Source organism: Scophthalmus maximus, chromosome 1 (assembly GCF_022379125.1).
Source record: "Scophthalmus maximus strain ysfricsl-2021 chromosome 1, ASM2237912v1, whole genome shotgun sequence".
In the NCBI taxonomy this organism is placed as follows: Eukaryota; Metazoa; Chordata; class Actinopteri; order Pleuronectiformes; family Scophthalmidae; genus Scophthalmus; species Scophthalmus maximus.
The window spans coordinates 10251885-10278136 of record NC_061515.1 but is presented as its reverse complement, the minus strand read 5'-3'; the positions used below and the strand labels follow the sequence as shown (position 1 = coordinate 10278136).

General features: G+C 41.4%; 1 protein-coding gene across 2 annotated transcripts in view; it reads left to right on the top strand.

Annotated features, from left to right (window-relative positions):
* fhod3b (formin homology 2 domain containing 3b) overlaps positions 1-26252 on the top strand; it is an 86787-nt gene that overhangs the window by 18420 nt on the left and 42115 nt on the right. For both annotated transcript variants that reach the window (XM_047333271.1, XM_047333278.1), the window contains exon 4: positions 27-91. In XM_047333271.1, coding sequence (XP_047189227.1) covers positions 27-91 — 65 coding nt within the window. The remainder of the gene's footprint in view (positions 1-26; positions 92-26252) is intronic.

Genomic DNA, 26252 nt, shown 5'->3' with positions numbered 1-26252 from the left:
CTCATTTGTCTTTTTGTTCTTCACAGGCGTGGCAAGAAACACAGCATCATTCTTCGAACACAGCTGTCAGTCAGAGTTCACGCCTGCATCGGTGAGTAATCAACTGTACGATAATCTAAACTGAACATTTGTCAAGTCTCACTTGTGCTCAATTTATCTTCCTCACTCTATATCGCCAGTGAGGTATGGGATTTAATTACCTCTATTTTGCGTGGATTATTTTATTAGGGTCTTGTTGAACTTGCACAGCGGCAGTTTTGGGCAACAGCCTAGAATCTAATTTGAGTTTGAATTAACAGCAATTCAACAACACTGTGAAAACACAGCACTGGCACGTAGCGGAGGCCGAAAACATTTTATGAGTTACTGTGTTCTGTCACTTTGTTTTATTGGGCCTCCTGGTGTCTTTGAGTAATGCGGGGGAACTAACACAAAAAGCTAAGTAAAAACATATGCAAACGTACATGCACGTGGCCTGCGTGCAAACATACACACTTATCAGGGCTTTTGATTGAATTGATGATGCTGACTGCTTTTAGTAACTGCAATGTACGCAGTCAAAATCTTGGCACAAGGCTTCATTTTCCTACATCTACAATGCAACTGAGAAGTAGGCGTTAATTGCAGTGCTACTGTTTAAACAAATGTCCAATCTAAGAAATGAACACAAGCCCCTGTAAATTAAATATATAAATGGAATTTTAGCGAAGGTTTTCAGTAACAGAACCTAGAGAAGCACATTCTCACACAGAGACACACGGTGCCTCCTCACAGGCTTGAAGTACAAAAATAACCCAATGCCTGGAAAAGCTATTAGGTAGTAAATAGTCAGACTTTAAATCTGGTCCATTCCCCCCTCTCTTTCAGTAGAAGTCCACGGAATGCTCAGACATTTTTCATTTGAATGAAGTCACTGTGAACTTCTAACTATCTCTGATTGTCACCCCTGCTTATTTCTTCAACTTACTAAAGCAAAACATGTAATGGAAATATTTGAAAACTCCACTGAATCCTTTGTTGGTGCTTAGACTATTGGTGAGATGCACAAGACATTTGAAAGACGGCTTCTGCTTGAACCTGATGAGGTCTAGTTTGTACATGTTGATAGCAAATAGTATTTCTCTTTGATGCTCTTGACACTATAATTATGTAACTGATACATTAAACCTACCATATATATGTAGCACTGCTAAATGAATAATATGATATTGTGATGCACCCTGATTTTATAACTCTAGACAGCAAAAAAGACTTTCCCAGTTTTTGCCAGTCACATGTTGAGCATACCTGTAACTGAATATTTGGATGAAGCTTGTCCACACACTCCTCTGAACTGGCTTCACCTTATTCTCTCCTCCTGCTGGTGCTTGGCTCGGCTTAGGGCAGCATGGGGAGTGGCAGACAGACTTGCTGTTCTCCTCTAAGTGGATGATGACCCTCTCTCTCTCTAAGTTGACAGCCACCTGTTGCCCTCCTCTAGTCTCCCTCATCGGCTGCCCGCGCGGCTATAGCTGGTGTATTTCCTCAAGGCGAGGTGGTCACCGTTACTGTAACTTCTCCAGACATTTGAGCCTAATTTTATCTGACTAGAGGGCTTACCTCGTAGCCCCATGTGTGCAGAATTACTGGGTGATTTTCCTGCTCCACACAGGAGATAATTCTTTAGTCTTCCAAAGACAAATGGCATGGGTTTCTTTAGGCTTGCACTTTGCCGTGTATTAAGGGATTGAGCATTTCCCTGCTGTCAGTTCACATAGGCCAAAATATTCCCAAGAGCAGCCGCCTTATTGCCATACTCTTTTGTCTATAATGACAGATGCTGTGCAATGAGAAAAAAAAAAGTTGAACACTCTCACAATATGCATTTGGAGAAGAGCCGTGCAGAATGTGCAGAGGCATCAGATTGGCTGTAGCATCGTGGTTTTGTGAAATTCTTTTTAGAAATGATCCTTTTGAAATAGGGGTATGTATGGAAACATCATAAAACATTACCAGTGCTTTAGAGTTTAATAAAATCTCCCATTTTAAATGTATCCTCACTTGAGATTGGAAGCTGAAAGAAGCACACCCACGTTGTTAAGTTTTTATTTATCCCAGAGGGTACCCCCATGATTATGAGTGATGAGTTGGTTACACTTGTGTATGTAATCTGTGTCATTTAACACTCATTTGTGGAAAATCCATTGTGTGTATGTGTGTTTTTTTTCCACTTTTAATTACACAACTTTGTTTAGGTTGTCTTGTTTTTTGGTTGTCTTCACATTTACACATCACAGGGACAGCAATCAGTTTGTCTGTCTCTGTGTGTGTGTGTGTGTGTGTGTGTGTGCGCGTGTGCACCAGTGTACGTGTGTCACAAAACACAGCAAGACCTAATCCAGGCTTCCTTAATCATAGTCATTAGCTCTCACACACACATATGGCTCAACGAGGACCAGGCAGAAATCTTTGCAGCAGAGTCAGTGGAGGAAGGGAAGTGCTCACCCACAAGACTTAATGGTTTAAATAAACTTCGTTTTACCGAACCACCCCTGGCACAGCGATTTGTTGTAATCACACAGTGAGGTGGTGTCTGTCAGGTAGTACTACACAAAGGTTTATCCATGGCCTGTTTTATTACCTCTAACCTAAATGAAGACCTCATTTTGTGGCTTCCAGTGTGAACCCTCTTGGAGCTCAAAGGGCAAAAGCAGTGCTGCAAATGATGGATGTACTGGGTAACATGAAGCCCTTTGGACATTGGTCCATATGCATGTTATACAGTAGTGCATGATGCGTGCGTTAATCCCAAAGGGGGGAAAAAAGAACATGACTTTTTAATAGATGGGGTTTTGTGTCATGATAACCAGTAGAGGTGACGGTTTGGTCTTTATTTATATTTGATTGACCAGCACATCAGCCTGGGATGTAGAAAATAAACTTGTCCCCTCTGTGCGTGTCAGCATCGGCCACAGCCTGTTTATTTTGTCGGGCTGTTATTGTTGTCGGTGGACTAGATGTGGTGGCGGAGGCCTGATTAAAGCAGCTTTGTGCTCATTTTAGTGTTGTCTTCAAGTACAGTAGGTCCTCTTTATATGTAGTTTAGTTTCTGAGGTTGCCCGAGTTGCGTGATGTGATGATGGGATGCAGAGTTTGGGAGACAGGGAAACGGGGAGAGAATACAGTGTTGGCTGCAGGATGTTTAAATGGGGATACAAAGTTGGGAATTAACAAACGTCACATGTAATTATCAGCAGCTCCAGCAAAGTAAAGCATCCAGGCACGCTTTTGTTGAGTTCATACAGAGGTACAGTCAGACACTGCTCCTCTGGCAATTAAAGGCATTTATGCAAAGCTACTCTCACATCCAATGTGGTCAATCTATCAACTGCAATCCTGAAAATTCTCCTTGAACCTCTTAAAATAATCCCAAACTCTTATCAACATCATTGATAACATCATTCAAACCATTGTGTGGAGCCAGCTGTTCACCAGTTCACAAGTTTATTTATGTTTTGTTCTATTGTAGGTCTAAATTATTCATAAATGTTAACATTAGACATTTTGAAAGCTGACATTTGTTGGTATTCCCCTTTAAGAGCAGGTTCATCTGTCAACACATTGATCCCGGTTGATGAGTGACAACCGTAATGAGAGGTGATACATTCTTAGTGGATTATCCGCCTGGTCTTTTACAACCTCTTATAATCCAGGCTCAGGGCTTGATTCATTATTGTGACCACTTGCGTTTCTCTTTTGGGCTATATTTCTTTTGTCAAATTTACAGTTTTGATCTTCAGGGTGACAACTGAAAACCCTGTTGTTGTTCTAATGGAAGACGGTGAGCAGTAAATTCTCCACGATTATCCCCTCTTCCTGTTGGAAGATAAGTTCCGGGCAGTTAACAGCATAGTTGCATTGAAATACACTGTCACAAGTGTATGCTTTTTTTAGTGCTCGTGTATCTAATCTATGTATTATTATGTATATGTGTCGATGTGGGATGTCAGCACGTTGACTGAAGACGATAACATCACCTGCGGGTGATGGTGTTCCCCACCACAGTGTCTTTTCCACCGACTGCCAAATCCGTACTAAGCCATTTGCTCTTTTGTTAGCACACAGAAAAACCAATTCCAGTAGTTAGTTACCCACTAACTAGATTAACTAGAAATGTCTGCCAACTGTCAAGAAGGTTGATGAGGCCATGTCCAGTTCTCTGCTTGAGCTCAAATTAAAATACTGAAAACGTATTCAAACATCCATATCAGGGTAGTAATGAATATATTTGAGCTCAATCCTTAATCCTGGTAAGAGTGTCTGCAGAATTGCACCCCACTTTGAGGTCACAGCAATCAAATCCAATCAAATCCTGTCATCCTTCTGTGACCAGGGAATGCCAAGCAAGTGGGGAATAATAATTTAAAACACGCATATCACATGGCACCTGTGAGACACACGGGGAGAAGATCGAATGGCCCGGTCTCTCATCTCCTTGACTTCCCTCAAAGACACCTCAAAATGGGATCATGGACTTAGACTCACCCCAGGAGGCCAAACTAAACAACACTGTGCCAAAGAAGAGAAATGTGAGGCAGCAAACATCTAGAGGAGAGAAAAGAAGAAAAGAGCAGAGCGGTTGTTTGCTTTCCAAATCACAGCTGATAGCAAAAGTAGATCCGAGTAAGGTTTGATGGCATCACTCACCTCACTCTTTCGCTCACTTTGTGTTTTATATATACTTAATGTTTGGGCATGAGCCCAACAACCCCAAGATACTTTCAGCATAGCCAAGGTTAATGCTTTGTTTATAGGCAACAGAATGGGACAATGTTTCCCCTCGTTTTGTCCCTGTATCCTCACAGCTAGAACACAACACGTCCCGTTGTTTGGGAGGATTACGGCTAATTGTTTGCACTTTTGCAGATTTGCTTCACACATCGCACAAGACTGAAGACTACTAACATTAATTTGTATAAGCACACTCACACGCACACACTCATGCAAAGGCATGCACGTATTAAGTAGCCATCTGGTTTCAGTTGCAGAGCCCCTCAGCGTTTCTCCTCACCCGTCCAAAATGAAGAGAGCTGTCTACGTTTTCACCCAAAGGGGGAGTATTTTTTTTTTCTCTCTCTTTATGTTTATAAGACGGGTGAGCATGCAGCCGGACCAGGGGACGGAACTGTTTTCTTCTGGACAACTAGGGATCCTTTTTCCTCATTTATTAGGTTTCAGGGCTGTAAATAATGCTACTCTGTCCCTTTTTTATAGTGTCAGAAAAAGAAAAAACCCTAGAAAATTAGATCATTGGTTCAAAAATGTAATAACGTTCACTTTATAGTCAGCTCATAAGAAAATACAGCTTTCAAAGTGGCACATGGTGACATATGAGTTGGGCTGCTAAATGTGGATTCTATGTGAACCAGACCGCTCTGGGGTTTACCACTGCTGTGAGTCTCCTGTCGAAGTGGACAGGTGTGTAACCTAAGTAGCCGCAGACTTTAAACAGCTGACTGCTCACAGGAAAGGACATTTGGAAGGAATCTGTGTTTGCTTTTCTTCGAACCAACATTTATTTGATGTCTGCAGTGCATTGTTTATTGTATATTTACACAGGGGGCTGTGATGGTTTAGAGCTGAGGTTTGAGGTGCCTCTGCACAGTCGGTGTTTGCCCTCACTGTATCCTTGATGGAGGGAGGACGAGGAAGAGCAGATGGGGGGATCCATTGCGTTGCTTAATTTGTCTGGATGAATTTACGCAACACTGATCTAAATAAAATTAAATATATATATATATATATATATATATATATATATATATATATGTATATATATGTATATATATATATGTGTATGTATATATATATATATATATATATATATATATAATTTTTTGCTTCATTGATTTTTTTTCTGTCAATAGTGAAGAACTGACGATCAAAAAACGTCATATATTCAGTCACTGTCACAAAAGAAAGAAGATCAGCAAATCCTCACATTTTAGAAACTGGCACTGGAAATTGGAGCTTTTTGAAAATTATAATTAAAAAAATCATTTCACCTCTAACTGAATCGCTAGACTTAATTTGATTTGATTTTTGAGACAATGTTGTTTTCCTCTTGGACTGAATTTATGTTGTTTAGTGGACGATTACTGCAGCAGTTGATCTGCTACTCTGGTCAATGTTTTCTGTTTTTTTTTAAACCTATTGTGCTCTTAGTGTGTTTTTATAGAGTCTACATGTGTCACCTGTCTGTGAACTTGTAACAGTTTCAGAAATTGCGTAATTCATAATTTTTGTCATATTTAAGTTTTTATTTTGAGGCGAAAAAACCCCTGACCTTTAATTCAGTGCCCCACTGGCGTTCAGCCAAATCCTTGTGTGCCATGGAATTCCAACTCCCTCGCATGTCATGCTGACTCTTCTTTCCTTCAGCTTTGATGTCAATGTCTTTGTAAGGAAACGTGTATTTCCCTCAATGCATCTATCTGGAGAATATGAGAATTTCTCACGAGAACCCAATCACTTCACAGTTTCACTGTTTGTCGTTACAGTAACTGTCACTCATCCAACGTTCTATGAAACGGCGTTGTTATTCCTTCTCTCACCTTGGATCAGGCACTGTTGCCACAGCTGGCTAGCTTTGAATCATTTACGATTGCTGTTTTGCTTTGAAGGAGGATTTATTGGATTTTTGTCACATTCATGTGCGGTGATTGATTTAGTCTTTAAGCTGACATCAGCTGGAAAAATAAAGATCGATGACCTAATTAGGTTTAAATTTAGAGGGACCTGATGGTCCCCTTTGCTCAGTCAGAGAACTAAAACTCAAAATGTCTCTTGTTTGAACTAGTGAGACTTTATTTCATATTGTTTACAATTATGATTATTGAATTATATGAATTATTTGAGTCCTCCGTATTTCTGCACAATTCATCTTAATCACTCATCTTCCACAGCCTAACACCTTAACCATAGTATGTAGTGATCATGCTCTCTTTTCTATGTCTCTTTCGTATTTTGTTTTTCGACTCCCAGTGTTATTTCCATGCCTTTCACTTCATGCTGCCTGTGCATCCATCTGCCTCTGGCTTGTCAGCTGTTCATGCCCCAGCCACATACAGAATGATGATGCAAACAAGAGCCCTGCAGATTTTACATGTTTACTATTGTAAAAGGTAATCAGGAGCCTTTTCATTTCACCATGTTCGACAAATTAATAGCATCTTTTAAAAAAAGAAATCTTTATAACTCATCATGCATGGGGCTGTAGCTGTGGAACACCTGTGGCGTACTGTGTTTCACATTGCATTGCGGTAATTGGCTGCGAACCAACGGAAACTCGAGGCACATTCATCGGGGGCCATTTGGCAAAGGTAGAAAGTATGTGGCATTTTGTGGTGATGTATTAATGCTCTGAGAGCCGCCCACTCGTGTTCTGGTTCACAACAGTGTAACAACCCATAGGGGAGATGTGATACACAGCTGTGGAATTATTATAGATATAGTAGACCGTATTGTAATCCATTGTAAATATTAGCAAGGCCATCAGGTATCTGTTTTTTTTTTATCAGCTTCAAACATGTCCAAGGCCAAGAAACAACTACAGATGTTATTTTTAGAGCTGATGTAAGCTCTAACACAGGCCAGAAGTGGATTAGTTATTATTTATGTTGTAGGGCCTTTAATGAAACATTTTATCCTTTTCACTATTAACCTCACAACAAGTCATTTTCTGTTCAGTTTAGACTAAATAATGAGGTGAGGTATTCAGGAGTTTTGTAAATGTAAAAAAAACAACAACAGGTATTTGACTTTTGTAAAGAATCACAGGGGAGGATACTGTCAATATTGTGGAGATTAAACTACGTTTTCATAAAACGCTAAGTACATTTTATGCAATAGAAATGACAGAAAAACCAAGCAGTGCTCTCACTTTGCTTTAGATTAAGCTCACAAGTGAGTGAAGCTGAAATACTTGATCCCCTTACCTCCATTCCAAGCGTTGTTGGGCGACTGGAAAGCCCGGTTGAAATAAAGAACTCAAGCACCAGGAGAATCTCCTCTTGCAGCCCACCCATGGCTCTGAAGGGGACCACTCCGAGTGGCCTTAGCAGGAGAAGGTTGGACAACCTTTGTTGTGTTCTTTAAAGCAGAAGAAACGAGCCATAGATAGAGAAAAAAGAGAAGAGGCCCCAATGCCTTGTATGCATTTCAGCCCCAAGAGCCTGCTTAATCGGTTCAGGCATGTTGGGCAATTGGGATGGCTCCATCTGAACTGCAGGTTACAAGAGAATTCGGGAGTAGTGTCTACCTGAAATGTGTGTTCAACGTGGTAGTGAAGAGGCGGACACATGCATTTGAACCTGTGCACTTCAGGAGCTAAGAGCACTGATGGAACTGAGGCAACCTGTGAGTGGAGAACGTTGTTTTTATTTTATTTTTTAGAGACTTAGACTGTTTTTTCAAATCAATCAATACATTGCCAAATTTTGTAGAAAAAAATAAATTCCGTACTAATTCAATTTAAACGAACATCTTATCCAATCTTCCTCCCTGGTGACAGTAAAAGAAACATTGTCTGCTTTTTCTTAGTCTAGGTTATAAAGAGGAGTGAAAATCTCCACTGGTATAAACCATAAGTGATGTTTCCCGAAGCTGCAAGCACAGCGAGCCATGTTTACATCATTGTTGTGGTTTGAGCTGTGTAAAGTTAAGTCTCATCTTTCAGCGAGTATGTCAGACGTTGTTGTGATCCGTTCAGATCTATTCATATGCGTTGTATGGTGGTTTTCTCGGTGGTCACTTAAGGATCACTGAACACACAAAAGCTCTAAAATGTTTTGCTTAGACCTCTTGTTTATAAGATAAAAGCCTGTACATAAGCCTTTAATCTCCTTGTTTGGAAATGTGAAAAATGCTTGAATCTGTCCCAGTGTCTGGACCTCAGAATTCAGTGACATCAGTGGCTGTTCTCCCGGCTCGCTCTCCACTTGCTCTGTGATGAATACCTTTTGTATTAGTGAACTTCAAAGCAGGCCGCGTAGGGTTTCATTCAGAATTAGCTGTGCCCGACAACACAGTGGGGTGGACGCAATACACAAACATCTCATGCAACTACATGGGGAGGTCAAACTGAATTTCAACTAGTCTGTGAACTTTAAAAGAGCTCTGACACTCGTCACTTACACATTGGAAAAAAATGATGGGCAAGTAACAAGATGAAAGCACAAGGCCTAATGATTTAAAGTAAATCATAAAACACGGAGCCTGGGTGACATAAAAGGGGACATAGAAATTCATAGAAAGTGACATCAGCCATTTTCTATGGAGTGGTCCGCTGGAGCAGCAGCATGTCAACAGCTGACAGGAGGAGACTAGACAGACTGATCAGGAAGGCCAGCTCTGTCCTAGGATGCCCCGTGGACACAGTGCAGGGGGTGGGAGAGAGGAGGATGGTAGCAAAGCTATCATCAGTGATGGACAATGACTCCCAACCCATGCAGGACACTGTCTCTGCACTGAACAGCTCCTTCAGCGACCGGCTCCTTCACCCTAAGTGTGTGAAGGAGCGCTACCGCAGGTCCTTCCTTCCTGTTGCTGTGAGGCTGTACAACCAGCACTGCTCTAAATAGGACACACAAACACACACAGGACTCAACCACTATAAAATAATTCACGGATACACTTACAAGTGCAATAACTAACTGTGCAATATTTATATTTTATATTTTTTAATAGCCCATGTGCAACTATTGCTACTTCTCTGTATATAGCATTTATATACCTTTGGTGTTTTTTTTATTTAATGTGATTTTTTTGTTAAATTTTGTACATACTAACCTACATACTACTAAATTTTGTAAATTTCTTATATAGTCTACTGTCCACTTTGCTGCTGTAATGCCCGAATTTCCCCATTGTGGGAGGAATAAAGGTATATCTTATCTTATCATATCTTATATGATGAGTGGGGTATTGTCCGTTTTTGAAGAGCCAGGATGGAATGATAGGAAATATTAATTTTTTGATTGATTAAAACACAATCATTACTCAAAACAGTGCAATACACTAAGCTAAAGGTCCAAGAAAGGCACGGAGTGAAGAATACATGCACAGACTTCCTACTATTGACCACTGATGACAGTATTTGGCAAAGATTGGGATATATTTTTTTGCTGCACTTCATGAATGCAATCACTTTCATGTGGGGCCTTAATCCAAAGAATGTAATGAGAGCACATTTTGTTCTCTGTTGTGTCATCGTGAACCACTTTTTTTGCTCCAGACTCCTTCCTAACTTCCCACTCCTGCAGCTGAGCACAGCCCATTATGGCAGGCAGCAGGCACAACTGTGTTAGACAGAGTTGTACAGTAAAAGAGTTTGAGCGTTTCTGTTCATAAGTGTTTTCTCCTCTTGAAAAATCTGACATTTATATATAGTCAAAACTTTGACCCCGCAATTTCAGTTCTTTTGTTTAGGTGCAGTGGATGAGAACATATTTTGAATCTGCTGCAAGACTGTTGACACTGTGACGGTTATTTAATGTATACCTGCTTTTTCGATTTAATGCAATCACCAGAAAATGTGGCTATATCCAAAATGTTACCACAGTTCCACACAAAAGTCCTGCATATCCCTCCTACTACTTAATATTTAGTGACAGCACACAAACAACTGATGTTTCATTAGGCATGTGGACCAATGAAAAATGCCCCATCTCAAAATTTACTAGCACGCAGAAAGCTTTCTTAAAGGGGCAGTAAGCGATTCTAAAGCAAAACACGTTTCATGAAAAACAGCGAATATTTTCTAATGGTCCGCTACCTGTCGGTTCTGTGCGCGCCGAAAAAAAGTCAGGGTTTTTTCGGCTCAGCCCAGGTTCTGTAAATAATCGAAAACAAAACAAATGGTGCAGGCTGCACCAACAACACTGCGAGTTCAATTTTTAAACATCACTCGACACCTTAAGCGGGTTGCACTACAACACCGTGGTTTTGGCCTAGTGGTTAGTGCGCTGGGTCAAGCTCTCTCCAAAATCGCTTACTGCCCCTTTAAATTCAGCTTCACCAAGCCTCTACATGTGCACACACCTGCTTTTTGACAATTTCTGTCAGCTAGACTTTGTCGCTATGAATCCGCCACATTCATCAAATAGTGACTAATGGGTTCATGGTGCCAGGCAGCTTTTTATTCCCAATCCCAGGTTTACTGCAAGTGGCCGTATTTGAAGCCCTAACACTAAGTACAGAAATAAACTATACCAGACACACATTAACATATAAATACATGTTGTACCCATTATAAGTGGCTCAATTGTCAGAACAAGATTTCATGCTCTGTTGATGTATTTGTTGAGCTAAGAGTACACAGCTGCTCCAACACTGTCGGCTAGTCTTTGTACACAATCTCCTGTTTTGTCATCCGCCCTGGACCAAATGTAATAGTTTTCTATTTCAGTAAAAGTTTCCCAGACTGCTTTTAACATAATTCACCGTCAAAAAGGTACCTCTAGTTGTCACCTGGATGCCTGAACACGACGCTGTATTTACCATAGTCTCAAGAATGTTTCCCTGCTTCAAAATGATCAGTAAAATTAGACCTGTTTGTTGGATTCTTCCTTTACCAACAGTCAGCTGTTGCAGACTGCATGCAACTCCCACACTACCTAAAATGACTGTAAAGGTCCCCCCCCCCCATCCCTTCCAGGTGCTGCCATCTGAGACCTTTGTGTCTCAGCATTTAGAGGAAATGTTTAAACTCAGCCTGCCACCCAGCCATGTACTTCTGCTGAGGCTTGTCTGAGAGAGACACTATCATTTGACTTAACTGGCACAAATACGACTGGTATTTCAAACTTGGCACAGACTTAATAGGTGCTATGTTTCAGGCGTGATTACATGTTGCGATTATGACATTTAATACCAAGACAAATGCACAACTGGGGGTAATTGAAACACACTTTCGATAAGAACAAGAAACAGAAGCATGTTCTCAACGCATGGCCATTTGGTTTTATCACAAATTCGATGATGTTGCACGTTTGCATAGGGTAAATACACATGAAAGGCTCTGTTCAGGTCGGCTGTCTTACGTGATGGACATGCCACATTGTTCTAGTTTCCTTGACAAGCTAAGGGTAGATCTCCTTCTGACAGCGGAGAGCCAGGGTCAACTGGGGTTAACCCCGTCTACCCCTATGGGCCACCTGGAGACCCCCACTACACAGCTCACCAGGATTATACCACACCCTCCTACACATAAGCTGCACACATATTAAGGGTCAAAGAGGTCATGGCGATCCCCCTTGCTCTCTCTCTCTCTCCCTCTCTTTTTCTCTCTCTCTTTCTCACACATACACTCTCCGTCTTTGATGTCTGTGTTCGAGGATGCTGATCCTGTAAATGCTATAGGATGAAAGGGCTGGTTTCGCGCAGGCCTGTGTGACCTCTATAGCTGCGGCTATGGGAGCTGGCTGCCCCCCTTTTTGTTTGGGTGCACGCTCGAGGGAGACTGTCACCTCTGAGGTCACCCAGTGGTGGTGGGCTGGCGGACCCAGAGGACCACCTCCTGTCACCATGAAATGATTTATGGAGAAGAGACAATCAGAGCTCCTGTAAGCAACATTGAATGCTAAAGCCATAACATCATTTCAGTCCTCTCAGGCCTTTCCTCTTTGGGATTTAGTAGGGCATAGTTTTAAGGAACATATTTTAAAGAGACATGACTTGTATTGACTCCCCTCCAAGACTACCTTGTAGACATACTGGAGATACAGTACCTGCTCCCCTCAGAGATTATGTTAGGTAATGGTAATATTTAGCACCGGTTAAACTTCCAACCTTTTTTTTTCTCTCTTTTTTATTCATTGGCAGGCAGGAAAAAAGAGGTTAAGTGGACTTCAGTCTCATGTATTTCTTCCTGTGGAAAGTTCCTGAATAGGAGAAGTGATTTTTCATCCCCAGTCTGAGGCATTTCACATAGGTCAGGTTTTTTATGGCTTAATTTTGCATTAATCTGACGTCCCATATTTTTTTGCCCTAAACCACTTTTCGTGCCCCCAGTTTCTAAATCGAGAAAGATGGTTTTAGAGAGAGAGAAAAAGACATGGAGGAATGTTCCCCTGCTAAGACGTCATGTGGTGTGTGACTTTGCACACCGCGAGGCCAGGCTTTCCAGGCCCTCTCTGAGAGACGACCGTTTCCTGGAAATCTCAATTTACCTCTGAATAATAGAAAACGGGACAATAAATCATAGATTCATATGTGTACATGAAACCGGGAGCTAATGGGGAACAGGAGCTATTAGAGAAGAGTTATAGTAAGACAAGGAAGTGTACTTGATTTTTTTTCCTTTTTGTATTTGATGTCATCTTTATTATTCTTTACATTTGATAACATGTTTTCAAGTCAGTTGAACATCCTATGTCTGGTTCTGGTACATTTAAGGAATGCGCTCTTCTACCACTGTTACTCCCTGTTTCTCTCATCTACATTGACTAAGTGTAGACCTTAAAGGCATATCACAGTGCTATGGATCTGCGGAGATGTCTTGAGCCAGCTCTTTTTGGTCTGTTCCCCATCAGACGGGCTGCCTCAGCAGGGCCTCAGCCTGCCCGTGAGTGGAAATCTTTGGCCCATGTTATCTTTGGAAAGTGTCGAGTCTACAGAAACCCAGGAGCAAGGAGTCCAGTGTCAGCTATAGACAGCCCATGCTCACTGTTACTAAGAAAGGATGGAGACATTGTACTGCAACAGAATGACGACAACCTGAAGCAAGCAGTTGGAAATTGGTCGACTGTTGCGACGTAGCAAAGGCAAGTATACTGTTGTGAGGTCATGTGACTGTTCTCGAGGAACACGGATCACTGTTGTTTGGATAGACACAACTACAAAGAGCCCTGTTTAAGCTGGGAGGACATGATAAGCACCCACTGACATTGAGAGCTACATGGTCAAAAATGTGAAGTTCTTTTTTTTTTTTTCTGTCATGAAAAAGCCGAGGGAATGTGGGACAAAGAGCTCCATATGTGTAGTAGACTATAGTGTAACCCAAGTCCTGTAGCGAGGAGGGCCTCATCCACTTAATGCAGGAATCCATCTCATTCTGTCTTTCTATATTGCTGTGATTTTTTCCCCCCCTTCATAATGACCCCCAGGAGCCAGCAGGAGATTGGATGGCCTCCTATACATTCTGCATGTTGTGGCGGGGCATGACAAATTAGCACCCTGCAGAAATGCCGAATTTCTATGGATGTTTGTCTCATCAAAACAGCATGGCCATTTCCTGACTTGGCAAACAGGAGTTTCTGGTATAATGGAACATCCGTGTGGCTTTCAGGCAGGGACAGTTTCTCTTCGAATCCCCATGTTTTCTTTTGAAGCACAAGTTTAATTATTATTATGCAATATTCAATAACCCTGCATGCTGGTTAGAATCAAATCAAAGCATGTTGCATAATTAAGTAACCCAACGTAAACTGAATAGTACACTGTGTTTAACTCCCAAGTGACTAGTATAATTTTCTACCACAGGCACTAACATACCTGAATATTTCATCTTGGCATTGCATTAATGTCATTGTTTATTCTCTACTATTATATAGCGTCTTACCTTAAATGTAAGCGATTCAATATCTTTTCATGTTGTGAAATGTGACCTCAGGCACACATCTGTGAAGAAGCACAGCTACCTTTGGAGACATGGATATGAAAACATACATACTTGGCTACCAAATAAGCCTCCTCCTCTCCCCATAGTCCAAAGTGTTTTTAGAATCAAGATTAGGATCAATCATGTGGTAGGTAACATGTAAAAAATTATAACAAATTCTCATTGTGAGTTAGCTGAGTGTGAAGTGAGACCTTATTACTCAGTTTGAACAAAACATCAAAAGTATTGGTTTCAGCTGACTTGTAGCATGATTTTGATGTTTATTTTATTAATTAGAAGAAATACCACTAATTCTGCTGGAAGGACTGACCTTTAACACACCAGGGTTCCCTTTCTCCTGGAGGAGTTTTTTTTTTTGAAGACGCAAGAAATTAAATGTGACTGTTATTCTTATCAACACCAGACCAAGCACTCTTTGTCACTTGATCAGCTTTGCGTGACTAAAATATCACATCAGCTGTGCTCATGACACAGTAGATATTCTTCAACAGATAATCTGAGTTAGATAAAGATTGGTAATGAAAGAGTGACCCGAATATTATCTGAAGGGCTTTGGCATTTGCTATTTTCTCTCTATTTTTCTAAAATCTGAGTATCAACAGGAGGAATTGTTGCTTATACTGTCATTTCACCATGTGCCACATGTTAATGCAAGACTGTATTTTTATCTCAGGTTGTACATGCGCTCGTGTTTATATTTAGTGAACTAACCCCCCCATCTGTTTTAACTGCTCAGCTGGTGAGTCATTAGAAGTGTTTGCAATGGTGCTAATTTATTTTTTGAACTAACCCGTATATATTCTGGCTGTCTCACTTTTCCTCTTGCATACACGCAGCATGTTCCAGCTGTATCAGCTCTCTTCAGCCGATCAGTTTAGTAACATGTTCTATGTTTAGCCAGTAATTTAGTAAGTATGAAAACTGTACACAAATAGAGGAGGTGTAATGTCTTTGAATATATGCTTATTAATTCTTCTAGTCTAAAAAAATAAAATTTCTCACCAACTTGAAGAAAATTACTTCAATTGGTGAAGCACAAATAAAGGAAGTTTGTTACAGTTATCAATTGTCTTAAGTTGAAGTTGAAGCAACTTAATTTATTTGTGTGTTACTGTGCTTTTTTTCCCAATATTGGACCTCTACATTTTTTTAAACATTTACAGTGGAAAATCTCACTTTTCTGCCATTTTCAGTATTATGTAACACAGCATCTGTCTCCACTCATACCTTTGCCAAGGTGAAGCGCAAAGTTGCTTGTGCTGCTATTCAGGCCATTGAGAGAGGTTGTGTTTTCTCTCCGCCTGGATGGGTTATGCTACAGTATTCCACCACCCATTAAATGTGACATGAGGGGAAATCAGGTTGATGGCTTTACAGGATGTCCGAGGAATTTTGGTCATGCTCGGTAAAGCTCAGAAAAACAGTAGAGTAGCGAAAATAGGTTGAGACCTGTCTTTAATTTTGCATAATGTCTACATATGGCAGGTGTATTTAAGTAATCTTCCCAACTTTTTGTAAGAACAGCTGATTTTATTTTGCTTAATTGTCCAGCTCACTTAGTGTGCAGATGGTTTTTGTATGCTTATTCAATAAGAAAGTGGAGGAAAATGTGTTTTCTCTCAATAATGGAGCATTTCCATTGTTTTTTTACATTGATACCACAGGAAGAGAGAGAAAAAAAACCCTACTAATATTGATTACCCAAGAAGGACCGGAGCTCCTTTCAAACAACATTAATTTTCCATGCAGTGCTGCAACGCAAGTACTGAGCCATGTGTACGGGGAGATTTGACCGTGAAGGTGTTGGAATTCACCCTGGTGTTCATGAAACCACGCTTGAATTTTGAAGTTTAGCTGTGTGTATGCCATCTCTTAACATTCTGGGGGAACAATGCCTCAAAAGTGCACCTGGTCCTGCAAAATCACTTCAAATTTCTTGGCGGTTACACCCACTACAGTATGAAAAGCTCACACCAGAGCTAATGCCAGGCATGAGGTGGCTACAGATCCACCATGCTGGTCTGCATGTTGAGAAAGGTTGAAAACGACTTGTCACACCATATAACGTTTTCCAGCATTGTGGGGTGCCAGAGTTGTACGTCATTGTGCGTATTAACCTTGGATATAGGCCGACAGTAAGTAAGTCCAAATGGCAGTACAGCTGTAAATATATTCCTTGTGTAGTTTATCCCATTTTCTTGTTTGCAAATGCAAATTTCAGGCACTACTTTCAGTAAAACCCCTCTATTAAATGTTCATCTCTGCCTGGAGCTACTTGTACATGTTTGAATCATGATGTTTGTGTCATTGCCATTTTAGATAATTTGGGAGGTTTGTTGAGTGATGCAAATTGCATTTTGGACACACTGCTACTTGGTGAAGTTGCATTTAAAACTAAAATGAAAGTGCTGATTGTCAAACCTCCGACTGACTCGGGTAATTAGCATTGAACACGTCCCTTCACTTTTTGCACCACCTTTTATGACTGCTTTAGTTACCTCAGAGGTAACATCCTTTTGTTGATTACAGTCACGTATACCCACATAATCAGATCATCACCTTGACAACACCAAACACACAAGGTAAATGTCAAGATGTTGTGAACCATGGAACATCGATCGCAGTGTCCACTGGGCCAGCCCAGTGGACACCTTAACATGAGCAGTAATCATACCACTGCAGTTCTGAGAAAATCCTCCGTCAAAATCTGGTCAGCGGTGTGTGAGGTTCTCTCTGCAGTGGACGAGACGGGGAGGTGAACAAAGGAACAGATGCAGCTGACGCCTTTCACTGTTGGGACGAAACAATGCAACAACACAAAAATATGGGTCAGCAGACTCGGATGATTTTTGTCTCATGGCTCACAGTTTTTAAAAGAGACCTTTATCTCGCTGTAGTCATATGAACTAATACAGCTGTTTGGAACAGGAAGTGGTGTCCAGAGGGGAGATGGTGGGACACGCACTCAGACGCCACACCCAGCATTGCTCCTGAAAGTCAGATTTAATTTTGCTGGTCTTTTATTAGACCAATGTAAGTGACCCATCATCTGTCAGTGAGAGGTAACAACTGAAAAACAATGGAATAACTGCTAACAAGCACTTTGAGTGGCAAACATTTAGCTCTGACCCAAAGAACTGTGTAGCACAGCCTCGAATAACTATTCACACAAAGTGAATTCACATGTCCATTTGCTTAACTCCGTGGGAGTTTATTGAAGTTATTTGGGGTTTTGAACATGTCATGTTAGATGTAATGAATATGATGTTTTAATCATTTTATTGTTTGTTTGTTAAACTGTTGTGGTCACAAATTGCCGGGCTGGAATTATTTGGTATGTTTCCCTGAACTGAAAAATACATGAGGTTGTCATTATCTCTGGATGTGTTGGATATTTGGAATAAGCTTGTCAAACAAATATGAAGCTTTGTTCTTAAATGATTATTTTAACGTTTCCCATGCCATTGGGAATGTCTGATTTTCTGTTGTGTTGCCTCCCTGGGCGTTCACAGCAATGTGTCGGGATAGCCAATTGACTGTACATGGGCTTTTTGACTTTTTGGAAGGTGGCACAGTGGCTTAGAGGTTTGGCGGCATTCATATTCCCGATAAGTGTTCACCAAATCACACAACCCAAGATGGTGATTTCCATCCATTTAATGCACTACCAGACTGCTGCAGTATGTAGTGCTGGGGTAGGGTTGTATGGTAACAACTGGTCATGTGGAGCAGCTAAAAAAAAATTAGCATCAATGACAGCATCAATGGTTTTAGTTTGTGAAGGATCATATTTTGTAACTATTAAGTACTATGAGGTGCATTCAAAAAGTTCAGAGACTGCGGCTACTACAAGGAAAACTAACTATCAGATTTAAAGATGGCCACTGTCAACTTAACAATAGTCACCTTTTCGCACACCTTTCCCAGTGAGCAGGAGTGCCCGAGCTTGGAAGACTCCCGGGAAGTCTCACGACCCTTCAGGTTGAATTTTATTTTGGGGGGAGAGGAAGAACGTCGGTGGGTTAGGGAATGTCCTCCGTCGGAACGGTGCACAACCCCACTAATGCCACAGTAAACGATGAGAATGCACACGGTCGCCCTCGTCGGTCCCTGAGACTGCGGGCTCTTCCACTGTGGAGGCTGCCACTTGGTCTCTGGGTCGTAGCCGTGTGTTTGACACAGCATTTGATGTTTGCTCCTCATGTGGAATACTAACTCACAAGCTGCATGCACATCACCGTTCATGCACAACAGCAACGGTCTCTGAACTTTGTGAACGCACCCCGCGTATACCTTATCATAGCTTCCAGAATAAAGAAGCTGTAATCACAGCTTGGATGTTGACTTAAATTGTATGTAAAAATAGTGCATTCTAAATTGAGAACATGGCATCAGTCCAGTTGACTTACAGCAAAAAAGTGTTTCAGTGTTTGATAACAACCAAGTTCTGTATGTTCTGCTTGTGTTTGTGCTCCCTCATTTGGGAGCAGATATATGGGTCGGATGAATGAGAAACTCTAAACTACTCACAGGTGTGAATGCGGCTGTAGCTGGGTTTGTCTCCTTGTGTTACGAGCATCCTGTCCAGAGTTTTCCTGCCTCTTACCTAGTGCATTCTGGGTTAAGCTCCAGCCCACTTCAACTTTGAACAAAGTGTATGGAATTTTAACACATATTTAACGTACAGGCTCTGTTTTTAGATTAACAGTGTGTGTGAGTTACAATAAATCTACAACATTGGTAAGTATCGCAAAAAAGACCAACAACTATATTTTAAATGAAAGGTTTTGAGATTTATCCCCCCAGCGTCAGTAAACAGAGGAGAAACAATCAGGCAAATGAAGAGTTTAAGGTCCAGGGATCAGATTTTCACCTGTACCAGCCCCTTTACTTGGCAGTTTGGATAAACAGTGGAGGACTCGGTCTGACCTTCCTGTCAAACAGACTGATATGAATCACCTCAAACCCCAGTGAGCACTTCCAGCCTTCTCTGTCGCCAACACACCAGACACATCTCCATACCTCTCATGTTTCCAGTTATATCTTTTTTGCCCTTTACAAAAATAGTGAAGTTATGTTTTAGGTTTTTAAAAATGTTGCACCTAAATAATGTTATTCAGCTGCATGCACAACTGTCAAATGATTTTCTTGCCGTAGAACATCCAACTAAATACATAGACAAGATGAAAGTGCAAACACAGACCAGTTAGAATAAAAATCTCACCATAAATCTGCTAATTACAGTTGCGGGTTTGTAGGCTGGTGTGACAGTGTGGGCCACAGGGGCCCTGTGAACCAGGACTGCAGCTGTCACATACATCGCACACATGCAGACTTCACTTTCCTCCTCCTCTTTACCCACTGATGAGGCCCAGTCAGCCCAGAGACAAATGGGTCCAGAGATGGAAGACATTAGGACCAGCTAAAAACAACATGCTAAGTACAGTCTTGCTCTGGGTTTTCGCCTCAGCCAAGGACTCTGTAGTTTGAAAACAATAGAAATGGTGCCACACCACACAACAGTGTGTGTGTAGTTTGAAGACATAATTTCCCGACACCTTAAGAGACGTGCCAGCAAGTGACGCCGCGTCTCAAGGGTTTCAGCTTCGCGCTCAGCGCGTCGGACTACCGTACTTGAGGCTGCGGGTTCGCGGCCCGGCCAGTGCGTTAAAATCACAAAAAGAACAACATAGAGAGAAATAAGCTTTCTCCAAAATCGCTTACTGCGCCTTTAAGATACATGGGCTGCAGGATTCTTTTTGATTACATTCAGATTAGAGAGAGGAGACACATGCAAGCTAGCCTTCCAGAATAAGTCTCTTAAACTCAAACCCAGCAGTCTGAGGAATGCCCCTGACCCTTCTCCAGTTTCGCCAGTCCGACCTTTGTAAATATGGCTATTCTTAACACCTGAATTGTTTCTAAATCTGAGAGTGCAGCTGGTTGACCTGATGCTGCACTTAGGGCTGGCTGCATAGCTTATCTGGCTATCTGGTGTGCGTCAAATCAAAAAGTAAAAGTGTAGAATGACAACATTGGCAGTGTCTGGATTTTACATTTGGTGAGATTTCTCCTGGGGACTGGCCAGGGGAGTCCAATCAATCAACCCTTTACAGTGTTGAGAATAAGTCGAGGGGGGGCAAGATCTTGCTGACATGATTGGTAACAAATGACTTACTGTTGCACTGGGCTGAGAAGGGGGGGGGGGGCTTCCCCCCTGTGGATCCTCAAACGTAGTGTATTTTCTTAAGGGAGACAATTAGCTCTTGATGAGGCAGCCCGCCTCTAGGAGCTGTTGATATCAGGGAGTCAAAGGTCACTATTTGAAGCGGAAAAAGCCAGTGGCATGGACCTGCTACTCCGGTGGGAAAACAATACTGACTTATTTATTTTTCTTATTTACATGCTGAGCTCTTTTGAATTGGTACCACATGCTGATAGGTTGTTAATTGTTGATAAATTGATGACACTTTTTGTTCAATGTGATAATTTTGATCTCATTTTCTTTTATTTGACAGCCTTTTAAATCCCCATATTTGCAAAGAATATTAAAAGAATAGACTATTTATGTTCAACCAATGTGCAGTGTGACTCTGGGGGGGGGGTGCAATGTCAGTCAAGACTACCATTTTGGTCCAAATTTAAATATCTCAATGATGTATAAAAGGATTCCCACAGACTTTTGTACACAGCCATGGTTCCTAGATGATACATTTCTAATGCCACCAAAATGCTGGTTCACATGTTTAGGACGAATTCCACTGACTAAAGTAATCACAGGACTTGGATTGTCCACAATCACAGTGTCACAGTGTTGGATGGATTTAACAAGCACACACTGAAGTGGTAAACTCGATAAGCATTATACCCTGTAGCGTGATGAGAGATCAAGTGTGCTGACATTAAGATGCTGCAGTATAGCATAGAATTGAGTGTATAGATATCAAAATACACTCAATTACATTTTCTGATACTGAGGAATTTATTAGTTTTTTACAACACGCACTTTGTGGTGAACAAACAGAAGACAAAAGTAAATAGTTAACAACTGACAAAAGAAAAGACCAGGAGCTGACCGCAGAGGTCAAAGTTCAAAAGATGCAGCAGACCTCCATGCCAACACTTTAAACACAAAATGATTTCTTGGATTTGCAGCACAAGCACCTGGGCAACGGCTGCAGGCTGCTAACAATGTCATCAGATGAAACACAGCGACATCTTATAAATCACAGCTTTTTTTTAGGCAGGCACTGATCTTCATTTTCTATTTAATTTTAAAATTAGCTGATTTATAGTGGTAGTATATATTAGTAGTGTATATTATTAGTAGTGGTATATTATTGTCTAGTTGTCACACACCCTCTGTCCAATAATGAAACATTTAGAAAGATAATGAAAGAAAAGAAAAAATCAAATGCTCCCACCCTGTGAACAATCATAGCAACAACAGTCCACTCGAGGGAGTCCAAATGAAATAGTGCTGCCGTTACCAGGACACTGTAAACAGACGCGTCTGTTTCCCCCTCTGGATACCATTAGGAATCTTTCAATGTTTGTTTTAGTCATTGAGCAAAGTGTGTTCTTTCTTCCTCTTCATACTCCAATAGTATGCAAATCATAGCATTCATTCACAAGCCGCCATTGTTCTCAGTCCAAACACAGCTTGTATTTGTAAGTCTGTAATTGTGTGGTATAGTCTGCTCTGCTTATCTAACCTCCCCTCTTTCTAATCATGTAATATTTAGAATATATAGAAGTTATGTTGTCTGCTGGTTAAATCCTGCGGCTTTCACAGAGAGTGCAAAGGCCGCTTTGAGGTTGCGCAAGTTCCACATTTATCTGAACCAGATCAGAGACAAGCGGAGTCCAGTCATACACCCACTGCAGCCTTGAGAACAGCAAGGATGTTTTTATTTATTTTTTTCAAGAGAACATGAACACATTTGTATGGATTAAACACTGGGATCGTAGAGTTGTTTTCATTCCAGTATCTGTTGTACCTGCTGGGGGAGGGACGTTTCCGGAATCTCAAACACAACTCATTCTGAATCTCTTCAACTCTGACATTTGATCTAAATCAGCTAAATTACACAATTCGTTAAGCTTTTGATACAGCCGCTTTTGAATGTGAAACTGTAACCCCAATACCGCACACCCGGCGCACACAAAGGGAATCAATCCTGTCCTGACTCCACCTATGGTAATGAGCTTTAACTGTCCAACACCCCTGGGCAGGTGTGACAAACTTTTACACTTTAGGGGAACTCCTGTTAATCGCTGTCACAAAACGCTACTTCCTGGATGTGGCTGAGACCCTTTTTTCAGAACTATTATTTCAAACAGAGGTTGTGTAAAAAATGAGAAATGATAGATAGCATTCCATTGATAGATCATTTTAGGCTTTTATAAAAATCTATTATAGTCATCTTTGGCCCAGCTGCTCGACACATAAACAAAGAAGCAAGAATCAAGATTAGATTTGAAGGAATGCGTGGGTTGTCGCGTTGCACCCACTTCTACGTGTGTCTAACTCCACCGTGAACTGTGTAGATGTGTTAATGAGAACACCTTTTCCCTCGACGACTTCTTGTCGTCTGCAGCGGCTCGCAGAAGCTTTGTGCTGTGATTGAGCCTAACCACTGCCAGGTGTGCTTGAAAAAGGTTTTGGTGAAGTTGGCACAGGGTCAGTACAGGGTGGAGGTGGGAGGGGGTGCGTACCGGAGGGGCGGAGTTGCTTTGGATGAAAACTTCAAACGGCCCGAGTCTGGCACAAGAGTGTTAGGCTAAGGTGTCTGAACTTGTTATGGTGCCATTGTGCAGGGCTGCTGCCTGTTGAACCCTTGTCTCACGCAGACCCACAAAGGCACCCCAACCCACCCCCACCCCCATAAATGGGCAATTTTGCCTTATTGAGGGAGGTGAGTCGTGAAAAGTCGTAAATATTATTTTTTTAAGAATTGGCTCTTAAATCTGTCTGATTTTTATGGGCCATCAAAATGAAAGACAAACGAGATGAGTTCTAAGATTTAAAATCCACCATAGTTTCTGTGAAAAAGGCTCAGTAGGGCTATATATATATATATATATATATATATATATATATATATATTTTGAGGTCATGCACCGTGTGAGAGAGTCTAAACTGAGCAGCTTTTGCCACCTGTCAGATTATTTGCATATCTGCCAACATACATATGCAGATTCAGAAGCCAATTAAAGGCAAACGTATTTTTGGGCTCCACCTTTTTGTGGGGGAAGAAGTTGAAATACCACATTCACAGTGTGATCTCATCGAGCAGTTTCATGCAGGAGCTTTATTATTTTAAAAGTGTGTCGTCATAGATGTAGATGCAGCCATGCACTGAGCATACCCCCTGCTGTGCAGAGAGCAAGGTCCTTCGCTTTCCCCCCCCCCCCTCCTCTGGCTTTATTACACCGGCCCCCCGTCGTGTTGAAATGGTTAAACCTGTTAACTCATGCAGAGTAATGCTTGGGAAAAAATACCAGACAGAGACCTCTAGGGGTAAGGATGTTAATGACACCCACTCTGCACAGATCAGTGATAACCAAGGTGAAGTAAGTTTCAAACATTTTACTAACCCTGCTGAGGTTTTCATCGAGTTCTCTTTCATTTTACTTACCGTAACAGTTCCCAGTCCCATATCTAAGTACTTTATCTTTTAAACTCTGCCAGGAATCTCTTATCTCTGTCATACCGGGAGACTCACAAACAGCCAGTCCTCACACGAAAACACACACTTAAACAAGTAGCAGTCCAATTGTGTGAAACGATAATGTAGATTTGAAGCCATTGGACAAAACGCAACAATAACTTGATGTGAAGTTGTGTATCAGACTGTGTCAGGACTATGAGTAAGGTTCTTTGATCCATTAGTTTTGAAATCCAATCCATCGTTATCTGGGAAGATTAAACCATTCATTCTTTGTCTCGTCATGTGTGACAGTCAGATTCTTAGCGGCAGATTAAATTAATCTGGAATTAGTCTTTAAGTACCTCTCCCACTTACTAGAGTAAGAGGTGCCCTATATCCAACCCATCCACCCAACGTGGTTCCTCCCTAAATAATGTGTGTTGGGCTCTGCAAAACTCTTGTCATCCTCATACCACAAATATCTTCTCACTACTTCAAGGTATGTTTTGTTGACATTGTTTTTTATGGCTCTGGATCATAATCTTGGCAGTGTCTCTCCCTCTTTTCCACTGCATGCTCGTGTGATTTGATGGCTGGCTTTGGCCTAAATAAGGTAAGGGAACACTTTGCATTCTTTCTTGCCAAAAGACGGCTGATCCTCTGTAGTGCTGCGAGCCAGAACGCCTTTTTATCCTCTCAGAAATTGAGGGTGCTTTGGGTGTGCCAGCCAGGCCCTCTCCACCTTGACACTGTCATGCTACAGGGATGCATGACTGGCTCCTAATGGCGGTTTTCAAAAATCTCTTAGTGTGATTTATAATGCTAGCGCATGTTTTGCTGAAAGCCAGGTATGTCTCTCTTCAAAGTGAGCAGCGGTTGCTGTTAAAGCAGAACTTCTCCCATCTCACTTTCCATTGAGGCAGTAACTTTACCCCTTTGTTATGTATTGTAAGATATGGGCCTTGTTTAATTTTCCAAGCATGGATATTTCTTTTCAAAATGGTAATTCTCGGAAGTCATTGGTTAGGTCGTCAATTAAAGAAACAATTAAATATAAATCACGGGAGCTCTCTCTAGTTTTAAATGTTCCTGTAATCTGCCATTGCAGATGTTTTTCCTGTTCCACACAGCTGACCAGCACTTTTTTGGAAAATGCAGTAGATACCCTCTCATGTGACAGATGACTGATGAGCAAAGAGACCCAGTGTGTTTCTGAAAAATGTAGACAAGGAGCCTGCTGCAAAATACTGGACAGCCTCTTCTTAATTTTTCACTGGGTAAAACGAGAGGGCACTCTTATCTTTCTTAGGGGTAATTTATCTCAAATTTGGAGTCTCCCTGTATCTCCTTTCTTCATAATATTGATTAGTGTGTGTGTGTGTGTGTGTGTGTGTGTGTGTGTGTGTGTGTGTGTGTGTGTGTGTGTGTGTGTGTGTGTGTGTGTGTGTGTGTGTGTGTGTGTGTGTGTGTGAGTTTGAGTGTGTGTGTGTGTGTGATGGATTTGAGCTGCAGTTACCTTTCCTCTCTGAGACAGGCCCGCTGTGGTACAGTGATCCAGTATCACCGTATTTATTCTCATACGAGTCAAAATATGTCAGTGGTGCAGTGAGGCCCAGTGACACCGAAGAATAATGATAGGCTGACCCTCTCCAATAAGGTGACAGGGGGAGGATGGCAGTCTTGAATATTTGAGATATCGCTCTGCCTTTCTTCAGCACTGTAAAACAACAAGAGAAACCAGAGAGCATGTTTTTGGATTTGGTAAAATGTGCATCTGGTGGCATTAGTGCTTTATTGTGTAGAGTCAAGTAACTGCAGCAGTGCTGAACAATTCACGTTCTTTATGAGTTTGTGTTGAGCAACAGTGCCTGTCTGCTATACGCCGCTGTGTACTAGACAGCCAACAAAGAGAGGTTAAATCCAGGCCCACAAGAAAATAT